The sequence below is a fragment of the Littorina saxatilis genome, linkage group LG14 (genome assembly GCF_037325665.1).
Source record: "Littorina saxatilis isolate snail1 linkage group LG14, US_GU_Lsax_2.0, whole genome shotgun sequence".
In the NCBI taxonomy this organism is placed as follows: domain Eukaryota; kingdom Metazoa; phylum Mollusca; class Gastropoda; order Littorinimorpha; family Littorinidae; genus Littorina; species Littorina saxatilis.
The window spans coordinates 11,528,080-11,541,073 of NC_090258.1; the positions used below are offsets into that span (position 1 = coordinate 11,528,080).

At 41.9% G+C, this 12,994-nt stretch overlaps 1 protein-coding gene across 1 annotated transcript in view; it reads right to left on the bottom strand.

Annotated features, from left to right (window-relative positions):
- Positions 1 to 4,979: 4,979 nt before the first annotated feature.
- The window catches only part of LOC138947119 (GTP-binding protein 4-like), a 34,442-nt gene continuing 26,427 nt past the window's right edge, over positions 4,980 to 12,994 (bottom strand). Inside the window, exons 13-17 of the mRNA XM_070318566.1 lie at positions 12,120 to 12,220; positions 10,632 to 10,738; positions 9,118 to 9,208; positions 8,244 to 8,381; positions 4,980 to 5,490 (exon numbers count right to left, since the gene is read on the bottom strand). Coding sequence (XP_070174667.1) covers positions 5,338 to 5,490; positions 8,244 to 8,381; positions 9,118 to 9,208; positions 10,632 to 10,738; positions 12,120 to 12,220 — 590 coding nt within the window. The 3' untranslated portion in view covers positions 4,980 to 5,337. The remainder of the gene's footprint in view (positions 5,491 to 8,243; positions 8,382 to 9,117; positions 9,209 to 10,631; positions 10,739 to 12,119; positions 12,221 to 12,994) is intronic.

The window sequence follows — 12,994 nt, forward strand, 5'->3', positions numbered from 1 at the left end:
TCTTGTCTCTCTCTCTCTCTCGCTGAATACCAACAAGAGGCATGCAGTTTGTTGTAGAATTTCAAGCTGTCACTAACATTCAGTTGTGGCTTGTTGCAGAGAGCGATTCCGGCCTTCGCAAGTCCGATCTGATTGGCTGGTATCTCAAGGAGATTGAGGGCGAGATTGAATCGGAACAAGAACTACTGGAGAAGAAAACGGTTGTAGAGAAAGTTGTGGACAGACTGATCCATGTGGTGAGTGCATTGAATAGTACATGTTTGGTCGTTATGAGTTCATTTCAAGTTTCTTTTTGTGAGATTGAGTTACAAAAGGAAGGAACTGTAGAAGAACAAGAGGCGAAGCCATCAAGGCTCACGTAAGAAATCGACAAACAGTAACACAAACTCAATCACTCCGTCACACACACACACACACACACACACAGAAAGAGCATAGGTGAAACTGTGCAAGAAAGCGAGACACTAGATCTAGATCTGTCTGTCTGCATGTAGCCTACTTACAGGGACACGACTGCCAACTAGTCTCGGCCCGCTCAAAATAATAATGACCGAGACTTTCAGTACTTCCTTCGCGTGACGTCTAACCCTCTTACGTCATAATGTGACGTCAATGTAATGTGACATCTTCAAATGTTAGAGTTTCTACCACAGACATACACACGCACATACAGACAGACAAAGTTACGATCGCATAGGCTACACTTACGTGAGCCAAAAAGCCATTGTGGACAAAGTTCTTGACCCACTTGTAGTTATACATATGGTAAGTTCACTGAATAATGCACATGTATTTGAAAGTTAAAACTTAATAGTGTGCCAGTCACACAATAAGAACAGTTACTGTTGAAGAAGAAAGTTTAGGCAAAAAAAAAATAGTCTGTTTCTGGTAACATGGCTAAAAAAAATAGGGTCGGTAGGTAGGGATTTTTTTTTTGTTTTTTGTTTGTTTTTTTTTTTTCCCCCAAATGTAGACCAATAAAACTAACTTTAAAAATCGCGCAAAGAGACTGGATTCACTATACATAGAGACAAGACACTCAACACATTTACAAATCGTCAGCGGACTTTCGTTTTCACACGTTTTTGTTGTTCATTTTCTCACCCTGTCCTTTACCACCAAAAAAAAAGAAAAGAATTTTTGAGTTTGGAAAAAAAAAGTTTAGGGTCGGCGCCGAAATTTAGGGTCGGTCGGGTGACCAGAAACAGACAATTTTTTTTTTTGGCCTTAGGCACAAAAAAAAAAAATAGTCTGTTTACGGTATCCCGACCGACCCTATTTTTTCGCGCGACCCTAGACTATTTTTGGGCATTTGTGAGAGAATTTAAAAATAAAAAAAAAGTTTTTTGGCAAAATAACTTCAAAATATGGGGTTTTTGGGGGAAGAAAAAAAATTCCCGACCTACCGACCCTATTTATTTTGCCTATGTTACCGTAAACAGACTTTTTTTGGTTGGCCTTATGTGAAGTAATTTGTCAACAGACCCATTAAATATGGTGAGTGCATTGAATAGTGTACATGTATTTAGAAGGTTGATCTGAGAGTGATGTCAATTCAGAACAAAAACTGTCGGAGAAAAAAGGTGGACAGACTCATCTGTCTGGTGAATACATACAATTAATGATGCATGCAAGAGAAAAAGGCCAAACTTCAGTCAGTTCTTTCTTTCTTTCTTTATTTGGTGTTTAACGTCGTTTTCAACCACGAAGGTTATATCGCGACGAGGGAAAGGGGGGAGATGGGATAGGGGAAGGGGGGAGATGGGATAGAGCCACTTGTTAAGTGTTTCTTGTTCACAAAAGCACTAATCAAAAAATTGTTCAAGGGGCTTGCAACGTAGTACAATATATGACCTTACTGGGAGAATGCAAGTTTCCAGTACAAAGGACTAAACATTTCTTACATACTGCTTGACTAAAATCTTTACAAACATTGACTATATTCTATACAAGAACCACTCAACAAGGGTAAAAGGAGAAACAGAATCCGTTAGTCGCCTCTTACGACATGCGGGGGGCAGAGAAATAAGGATGTGGAAAAGAAGACTTTTGGTAAGTGAAATAAAGGTGATGGATCCAGTCAGGTAGAAATAAGACAACAAGAAAAGAATTGGAAAACTGCAGGGAATAGTAGGGAGAGTTTTCTTGGAAGGAAATATAGGTGAAAGGACTGGTAAGGCAGAAATAAGACAAAAGAAGAGAAGTAAAGGGGTGGGGTAGCTCTGTGGAAACACTCCCGCCGCGTGAAGGCAACCCCATGGGAGCCTTCAGTCAGTGTGTTTTTGTTAAGCACGTAGGATATGAAATAAACTTGATCTTTTCGTCTGTTTTTTTCTCTCTATCTCACTCTCTCACACACAGGCATACACACACAGCTTCAATTGCTATTGCAGGGAAAAATGACTGCATCTTCTGATAAATTACTGCAGTCTATTCTCCTCTCCAAAAAACTATTTTCTCCTGTTTCCAGGACAACGTGTTCATCGAGCTGAAGCAGGCAGGACTGCAGCCACAGAGGAAACGCGGGGAGGAGACGCTCACCAGAGACGAAGACCCCATCCTCGTTGTCCACCCCAACTTTGTTGTCGATGCTTGAACAGATTTAATAATATCAACCAACCAAAAAACTAATAAAAGAAGAAAAAATATTTTAAAAAATATTAAAAAAATTAAAAAGGAGATTCACACCAACCAAGCGGCATCCAAGAAAGACTTTCTCGACTTTCAATTCACTTTCAATTCACTTTCACGTTCTCTTTGTCATGGATGCTTGAAGAGGGATCAAGTTTGAAAATGTTATACCGTATTTGACGGATTACAAGACGCACCGTTTTATAAGCCGCACCCCCGACTTTTAACAAAAAAATTGAGATGAGCCACGTATAGGCCGCGTCACTATATTTGCCGCCGTCAAAAAAAATTATAATGAGATCGTGTCAATCGGTCAAAACAACCAGGCAAACGAAAGTACGGTATTTGGCGAAATCGGCTCCGAGAATAAACAAGTGAAACAAAGAAGAAAAGTGAAAAAGTTTGAAGAAAAATATCACACACACAATTTGTAACCAACATACACGTGTAGTCCCGCCCAGAATAAGCTTTTTTGGGATGATTTATGACTTTAGCGCACATTTCGAGCAGACAAAAACACAACATAGCGGCTCTCGCTCCTCCAACTATCGCGAGATACAAAAAAAACGAAATCTCGCGCGCACGAGATCCTGATACATCCGGTGTTTCTCTGTAAGCTATCTTGTCACGACGACTTGTTGACAAACGAAGATTCGCGAAAAAAAGAGAAAAGCGCCGAGTCTTGAGTAGAGAGCTAATAAAGTACCGGTAATCGCTAGTCACGACGACTTGTTGACAAACGAAGATTCGCGAAAAAAAGAGAAAAGCGCCGAGTCTTGAGTAGAGAGCTAATAAAGTACCGGTAATCGCAAATCGAGTGAAATGAAAATCCGCGGCAACTTCCATTAGGTGAATGCTATTCAAGTTAAGGTAACGTTTTAGCCGCATCTTTTTATAAGCCGCAAAGCGATTTTTTTGTGTTAAAAAGTCGCGGCTTGTAGTCCGTTAAATACGGTAGTTTGGACTATGGTCAGTACTTGACTATGCGTCAGATAAGGGGGAGACTTTTTTGTTGTTGAAATTTGATGGGGTTTTTGCTTGTGTATATCACAATTCATACATTTTTAACCCTGAGTTATCACTGCTTTTTTCTGTCACTGAATAATGTGTTGTTTTTTGGCCACTGATTTGTTGCAGAATGTGTGTAAAAATTACAATAGTAACTGTAGAATAATAAGGGGGGGTGAGGGAGGGAAGTCTCAATCTCAGGATATGTAAATATTTGTACATAAATGTAGATGTCGAAATATTTGTACTTTACAATGCTAAGATACAAGTGAACAGTTGAGTATAAAAGCTCTGTGGCTTGAATGGAGAATTGAAAGAGGAATGATTTGAATATTCATTGAGTGCAGTTTACAGATATAAAAATGTGATTTGAATGAATAACAAGGAGTAATTATGTTGCCAAGTTGTGTGTTTTGAACACACAACAAAAAGGAATATGATTTCAAGTTTAATTGAATGCAGTTTTCTAGGCATTAAGATTAATCCAAGGATACCAATTGAATTGTTAATAGCATCATGTCAGAGATTTTTGTAACTGTAAATAAATTGAAAAAATGTTTAACTGCAAATAAACATGTTATGTTCTTAGTATGGTTACTTATGCTTGTTGCAAGAATGTGGACAACTGGCAATGCAGACTTCAAATACACCAGTAGTAACAGCTTGCATCCTTGAAAGCAGAACGGAGTAACAACACACACATACAAACACATGGATGATCCTGTGAAGGTTGCATGTGACTTTGATTAAAATATGTCGTATGCAGAAATTGTGAACATAGAAACAAGCATTAGAAAATGGCAACGTTAAGACATTTACTCATGAAAAGTTACCAGCAGCCATGAATTGCGGCAGCTCGAATGGGAATCCCCCATTTGTATTGATGACTTGCAGAAATGTGAGAAGACACTTTATGTTTGCCTTTGGGTTCAGACCAATACAGGTGTTCATCATGAAAAAGGAATGCAAAACCACTTTCAGACATACAATAAAAGTTGCAGTCGCCCGTACACACGCATGTATGCACAAACCATTTTTACATGGGTGTTACTGGGAAAAATCAAAAAACCTGAAAGGCAGGGGTCCAAAATGCTCAAGTTTGAAAGAAAGTTTCTGGACACCGACGAAACCAAATCATAATAAGCAAGATGGCGGCAAATCCAAGGGAGTGAACCGAGAAAGCACGCGAACCGGTGTCAAAAGTCGGATCGGAACCGCTGCTCGTTATTTCAACTTAGCGAAACGAAGCTTTTTTTTGTTGTTGGAAAAACCGGAATTTCCGGCTTCAGATTTGTTCAAAAACCGGAAGAGTAACACCCATGTTTTTAGACCAGTCATGATTTCGTTCATCTGACGCTGTTTATTTGCATCATTTAATTGACATTTTTTGTGGAAAGCAACATGGAGAGTGACAAAATTTAATTTATTGAGCAAACAGGCTGGGGGGTTCAACCTGATCTGCTGTTCTTACGTTCCTCTTTAAAATGTCGGAGATTTTATTGGTCATATGCGCAGTTCTGCCTTCTTGTAAAAACTTCCAACACTTGGCAGAGAGAGATGACGTGGTTCTATAAATCAGCTGCAAGAACTAGAAACCACACCATGACTTGCTGTGTCGGTTTGTCTTTTCCTCAAAATCTCCCTTCACCATGAAAATGAGTTTTGGTTATAAAAACTGCTTTGCCAACATAGTCCAAACTATCTTCTGTCTGTCTTTCCGTTCCCACGTTTCCCGGAGAAGAGATGTTTGGGCATCATGTTGAGGATGACGCGATCGCCCTCGCCCTTCTTGGCCTGGTGGTTGCGTTCCTTCTGGGCCTTCCTGCCAATCTTCTTCGCCTTGGTAATCATCTGAAACACAGTCAAGTGTCGCATTCAGAACTACGTACTTAGGAATTCAAAAACAAAAACACTGCCGACGTTCCAAAATTCAGAATAAAAAAACAAGAAAGGTAAGTTGTTGGAACGTTTAAATATTACATATATGCGAACTTTTTGTTTTGTCAATGATTAAACGTTCCAACAACTTGCCTTTCTTGTTTTTTTTATTATGTACTTTGGACAAGACTATCAACCATTTGCAGTATACTAGGAAAATTGCTCGAGTATATTCAAACAAAATACAAAGTGCTCAACGAATTGCTCACACACACACACACAAACATACATACCTACATACATACATACATGTACATACAATATACACACACACACATACACACAAACATACATACCTACATACATACATGTACATACATATACACACACGCACAAACATACATACCTACATACATGCATATACACACACACACACACACAAACATACATACCTACATACATACATGTACATACATATACACACATGCACACACACAAACATACACACACACATACAAACATACATACCTACATACATACATGTACACACACACACACATACATACATACATACATACCTACATACATACATATACACACACGCACACACACAAACATACACACACACCTACATACCTACATACATACATACATGTACACACACACACACATACATACATACATACCTACATACATACATACATATACACACACGCACACATACACCCCACATTATACTGCGTTTGCATCATGCCCACTTCAGAAGGGTTGAATTGCCAACAAACTAATAATAATAATAATAATAAATAACTTTTCTATAGCGCGAGTCCCATCAATTGGCTCCAGGCGCTTTACAAATTCATTATAGAATAAACTAGCACAAATCAACAAGCATACAAAGCATACATTTAACTGAGACATAACACCAAGAACCCAAGCACTAAGCAAAACTTAGCGTACAATGTTAAAAGTACACACACACACACACACACACACACACACACACACACACACACACACACACACACACGCACGCACGCACGCGCACACACAAAGATACCATTGACAAAGAAACCATAAAGCACATACAGGGTAGAGAGTTCCAAAACAGAATAGAGTTGTGGAGAGTCTACTCAGGCTAAGCAAAGGCTTTACGAAACAGGTATGTTTTGAGTTGGGTTTTCAGTATATCAGTCTTGTTCGTTGGCCACAATTGTTTTGTCTTTTTAATCTATACTACCCACAATAAGAATTAGAATTAAATCCTGACATGCTAGAAAGACAACATAATTATCACCACAGAGTACAGTTGAACCTTCCATTTAAAACCTCTGAAAAACTGAGAAAATCGATATTAAAAAGGAGGGAGTCTTAAAATGGAGGAAAATCTGCAGAAGTTATGAACAGAAAGTCTGAGAAAACAAAGTCTTAGAAGGGTGGGTCCCACTGTTCAGATGTCAAATAACAATAAATAAGTCACAGCCTGGGGAACCCCACACAAAAACAAGAATTATAAAGGTGAAAGTAGCCAGTTCATTCAGAATGTAAAGATGAAAGTAGCCAGTTCATTCAGAATTTAAAGATGAAAGTAGCCAGTTCATTCAGTGCTTCTTATTATCTTAGCAACCAGGACGCTTTCCTTTCACCAAAAGCTAATTAACGTGGAAAAAGGCATTTAGACCAAATGTCTTCAAGCAAGCAGCTGATTAAATTAATTTCAAGGGTCTTAGAAGGGGGGTCCCACTGTACCAAGGGTTTTACAAGGGGGTCCCACAGTACAGAGGGTCTTGCATGGGGTCCCACTGTACCAAGGGTCTTACAAGGGGGGTCCCACTGTACCAAGGGTCTTACAAGGGGGGTCCCACTGTACCGAGGGTCTTACATGGGGGGTCCCACTGTATCAAGGGTCTTACAAGGGGGGTCCCCCTGTATCAAGGGTCTTACAAGCGGGGTCCCCCTGTATCAAGGGTCTTACAAGGGGGTCCCACTGTATCAAGGGTCTTACAAGGGGGGTCCCACTGTACCGAGGGTCTTACAAGGGGGGTCCCACTGTACCGAGGGTCTTACTAGGGGGGTCCCCCTGTATCAAGGGTCTTACAAGGGGGGTCCCACTGTATCAAGGGTCTTACAAGGGGGGTCCCACTGTATCTAGGGTCTTACAAGGGGGTCCCACTGTATCGAGGGTCTTACAAGGGGGTCCCACTGTATCGAGGGTCTTACAAGGGGGGTCACACTGTATCAAGGGTCCTACAAGGGGGGTCCCACTGTACCGAGGGTCTTACAAGGGGGGTCCCCCTGTATCAAGGGTCTTACAAGGGGGGTCCCCCTGTATCAAGGGTCTTACAAGGGGGGTCCCACTGTACCGAGGGTCTTACAAGGGGGTCCCACTGTACCGAGGGTCTTACAAGGGGGGTCCCACTGTACCGAGGGTCTTACAAGGGGGGTCCCACTGTACCGAGGGTCTTACAAGGGGGGGTCCCACTGTATCGAGGGTCTTACAAGGGGGGTCCCCCTGTATCAAGGGTCATACAAGGGGGTCCCACTGTACCGAGGGTCTTACAAGGGGGGTCCCACTGTACCAAGGGTCTTACAAGAGATGCTCACTGTATCGAGGGTCTTACAAGGGGGGTCCCACTGTATCAAGGGTCTTACAAGGGGGGTCCCACTGTATCGAGGGTCTTACAAGGGGGGTCCCACTGTACAAGAGTCACAAGTGTGAGTCTCACCTTCTGGTCCCTGAGACCGGACTGATCCCGTGACTGACTCCTGGGTTTGCCGTGTGCGCGGGACACGCTGCGAGTGGCGGCGCCTTCCGACGGTCCCTCCGACGCCTCCCGCTTCCTCTTCCGTCCTCGGTGCTCACTCTGCAGTACAGGTTGAGATCAGTGACAGTGTATGTTATCGCAAATACATTTTTCACTTGAACCATAAATCAAAACACAGGAAAGGTTAGTTGATAGAACATTTAATTATTTACAAAATGAAACATTCAGAAGACAGTTTGTTGACCTAATGGTCTTTGGACTGGATAGATATACAAATAATTATGAAACAAAGGAAAGAAAGGAACTTGGATGAATGGGCGTTGAATTGGATCTATAGCACACACATACACATGCTTCCTCCATGTCTTTCGCACCTGATCCACACTCCAAGCAATTAAAGTGGCAATGTTTCAGCACAGTTGTAAACATAATCAAAGGGGAGTCAGCTGACCTTTTCTACTCAAAGAAAACAGTTGCTGTGGAAAAAGAACACACATCACAGATTCTATTAGACTATTAGACCAAGGGGGGTTATTCACAGCAACATTTGGCAGAATATATCTGTTGTTGCTATGTTTATAGATTGACCTTTCACACAAAGACAAAGGAAACAACATCCATGATTCTTTTACAATGGAGACAACTCCCAGCCAAACTGGCAGAGTGAGGAAGAGTGGACCTGTTGATGCTACATTTGTCAATTGGACAGAGCGTGCACACACACACACACATACACACACACACACACGTACAGCCGTCCGCACGCACGCACACACACACACACAGCCAAATGCATAAGAAGAAAAAATCAAAACATGAAAGAACTACAACTTACGGCCAAACTGGCAGAGCGTGGCATGATGGATCGGTTGTTGTTGCGTTTGTCAACCGCTTCCAGCTGCTTCAACATTCGCCTCTCCCGGATCCTGAAACCATCATCGGTGCAATCAAGTTTTCTGCATAGTCTGTCTCTCTCTCTCTTTCTCTCTCTCATACATGAAACCATTATCGTCACAATCAAGTTTTCTGCATAGTCTGTCTGTGTGTGTCTCTCTCTTTCTCTCATACATGAAACTATTATCGTTGCAATCAAATTGTCTGCATACAGCGTCTCTTTCTCTCTCTCATACATAAAACCATTATCGTCACAATCAAGTTTTCTGCATAGTCTGTCTGTGTGTGTCTCTCTCTTTCTCTCATACATGAAACTATTATCGTTGCAATCAAGTTATCTGCATACAGCGTCTCTTTCTCTCTCTCATATTTCTGATACGTAGTGTTTGAGATGTGGTAAGGTTTGTAAGACTAGGTTTGTGCCTTAAACCTATTAAAGATCAATGAATCAACCAATCTCTCTCGCAAGACAGAGAAACTTCAGACATACTGTACTACAATATAGCGTTATCTGAGTGTGGCATAGCTAGCGAGTCATTAAAAAAACAAAAAAACAATACAAATCTCAGGGTAAGCCAGAGCTGGACCTAGTGTATGAGAAAGAGGGGCTTCCAAATTAAAGTGGGGGTACTGTCTTTCTTTCTCTTATACATCTTCTTCTTCTGTGTTTGTGGGCTGAAACTCCCACGTACACTCGTGTTTTTTGCACGAGTGGAATTTTACGTGTATGACCATTTTTTACCCCGCCATTCAGGCAGCCATACGCCGTTTTCGGAGGAAGCATGCTGGGTATTTTCGTGTTTCTATAACCCACCGAACTCTGACATGGATTACAGGATCTTTTTTGTGCGCACTTGGTCTTGTGCTTGCGTGTACACACGGGGGTGTTCGGACACCGAGGAGAGTCTGCACACAAAGTTGACTCTGAGAAATAAATCTCCCGCCGAACGTGGGGACGAACTTCTCTTCTACATGAAACCATTATCTGCATACAGGGGTCATGCATTATCTGTCTGGGGGACAAAATGCTGTTGAAATTTAGCATTTGAAAGGTGTATTTTGGGTCCCTCCTGGAGAAGAAAGGTATATTTTCCGGGGGAGGAGGGGGGGAGGGGGCTTTCTGACCCCAGGAACCCCACCTCAGACTCAGACCCTCCCCTGAATGTAGTGATCAACACTGGCTGCTTCAGAAAGCTGAATACAAGATCCATGAAAATCTAGCAGTAACTGAAGTAGTATTGGGACAGACTATGTGTGTCTGGCTGGCGGCATGTAGAACGCCCCTGCATTCTTTTTTCATGAGTAAAACGTGCCTGCATTGCAGGCAGACTTTTTGACAGCTATATTTTGGTAATAAACAGTGGGACAACATGATGTCCTTATTTGGAAGGTGTCCTCTCAACACAGTGGCCTCACATTGCAGGTCCCACTGTACACACACGTCACTCTACTTACACGGTAAGCTTGGCTTCCAGTTCTTTCTCATCCTCGTCATCGCTGGGGAAATGGTAGAAGCCGGCCTCCTCTCTCAGTTTCTCCTCTTCCAACAGCTTGGCCAGTTTCTGCACGCAGTTACACAGATATGGCATTAACTTGAATCAATGCTTCACACAGTGGAACCCCCCTTTTGTTTGTTTATTTGCTTAACGCCCAGCCGACCACGAAGGGCCATATCAGGGCGGTGCTGCTTTGACATATAACGTGCGCCACACACAAGACAGAAGTCGCAGCACAGGCTTTATGTCTCACCCAGTCACATTATTCTGACACCGGACCAACCAGTCCTAGCACTAACCGCATAATGCCAGACGCCAGGCGGAGCAGCCACTAGATTGCCAATTTTAAAGTCTTAGGTATGACCCGGCCGGGGTTCGAACCCACGACCTCCCGATCACGGGGCGGACGCCTTACCACTAGGCCAACCGTGCCGGTAACCCCCCTTTTAAGATCTCCAAAAATCTGAGAAAATCAGGTCTTAAAAAGGAGCAAAATTTACACAGGTTATATTCTTATAAACAGAAAATGTGAAAAATCAAGGTTCAAATAACAAAAGAGAATTCTTTCTTTCTTTATTTGGTGTTTAACATCGTTTTCAACCACGAAGTTTATATCGCGACGGGGAAAAGGGGGAGATGGGATAGAGCCACTTGTCAATTGTTTCTTGTTCACAAAAGCACTAATCAAAAATTTGCTCCAGGGGCTTGCAACGTAGTACAATGTATTACCTTACTGGGAAAATGCAAGTTTCCAGTACAAAGGACTTAACATTTCTTACATACTGCTTGACTAAAATCTTTACAAAAATTGACTATATTCTATACAAGAAACACTTAACAAGGGTAAAAAGAGAAACAGAATCCGTTAGTCGCCTCTTACGACATGCTGGGGAGCATCGGGTAAATTCTTTCCCCTAACCCGCCGGGGGTAACCAAAGAGAAGTAAATAAGCGCTCTAAATGCATACGACATGTGTAATGGAGTAAGCGAGAGTTATACGGAACCAATCTCCTGGCACCTGAGAGAATAACAAGCATTGAAATTAACAAGCGACTTCATCCTCGTCTTTTTTGTGTGTGAAAAATCAAGGTCTTAAAAAGGACGGAAGTTTTAAATCAGGGGTCTCACAAGGGGAGGTCCGCTGTATTTCACACACTGATCAAATTCTGAAGATACTAGAAAGGAGATCAACTACTGGCTACAGCAACTGGTTCAACTTTCTGTTGACAATTTCCCCCCAAAAAACAGGGAACTCACATAATGAAACAGATACGGACTTAACCTAAAACTTCACACACAGAACTCTGGAAAGAAAATACTGGACAGGAGATCATCCACTGGTTCAAGTTTCGGTTGACAAACTCTTCAAATTGTACTGGTCAAGGTTACCCGTATGGGTATGGACATGTAATAGAGACACAGAGTGTTGTGCGGTCATCCCACTGACCTGGTCAATGTTAGGATCCACGTAGTCAGCCACGTTCTTGCCGAGGAAGATCTCGGGGATCTTGTCGTACTTCTCGTCAGGGTTGGCCAGGTCCCACTCCTCTGTTAGACAACACAGTTACATGCTCGTTAGACATAGAGAGACACATACAAACACAGTTTCTCGCACTATTTTTCTATGTCACGCACACACAAACACACACTCTTTTATACACTCACTCACACACACTATTTCACTCTCTCACACTCTTTTATACACTCACTCACACACATTATTTCACTCTCTCACCCTCTTTTATACACTCACTCACACACACTATTTCACTCTCTCACACTCTTTTATACACTCACTCACACACATTATTTCACTCTCTCACCCTCTTTTATACACTCACTCACACACACTATTTCACTCTCTCACACTCTTTTATACACTCACTCACACACACTATTTCACTCTCTCACACTCTTTTATACACTCACTCACACACACTATTTCACTCTCTCACAATCTCTTTTATACACTCACTCACACACACTATTTCACTCTCTCACACTCTTTTATACACTCACTCACACACACTATTTCACTCTCTCACACTCTTTTATACACTCACTCACGCACACTATTTCACTCTTTTATACACTCACTCACACACACTATTTCACTCTCTCACACTCTTTTATACACTCACTCACACACACTATTTCACTCTTTTATACACTCACTCACACACACTATTTCACTCTCTCACACTCTTTCTCTCATACACATATACTCTCAGTCATACTCACACACAAACACCTCCCATTCAACACGGACACACACTTTCTCTCTCATACACACACACACACACACAACACCCATCCATACAC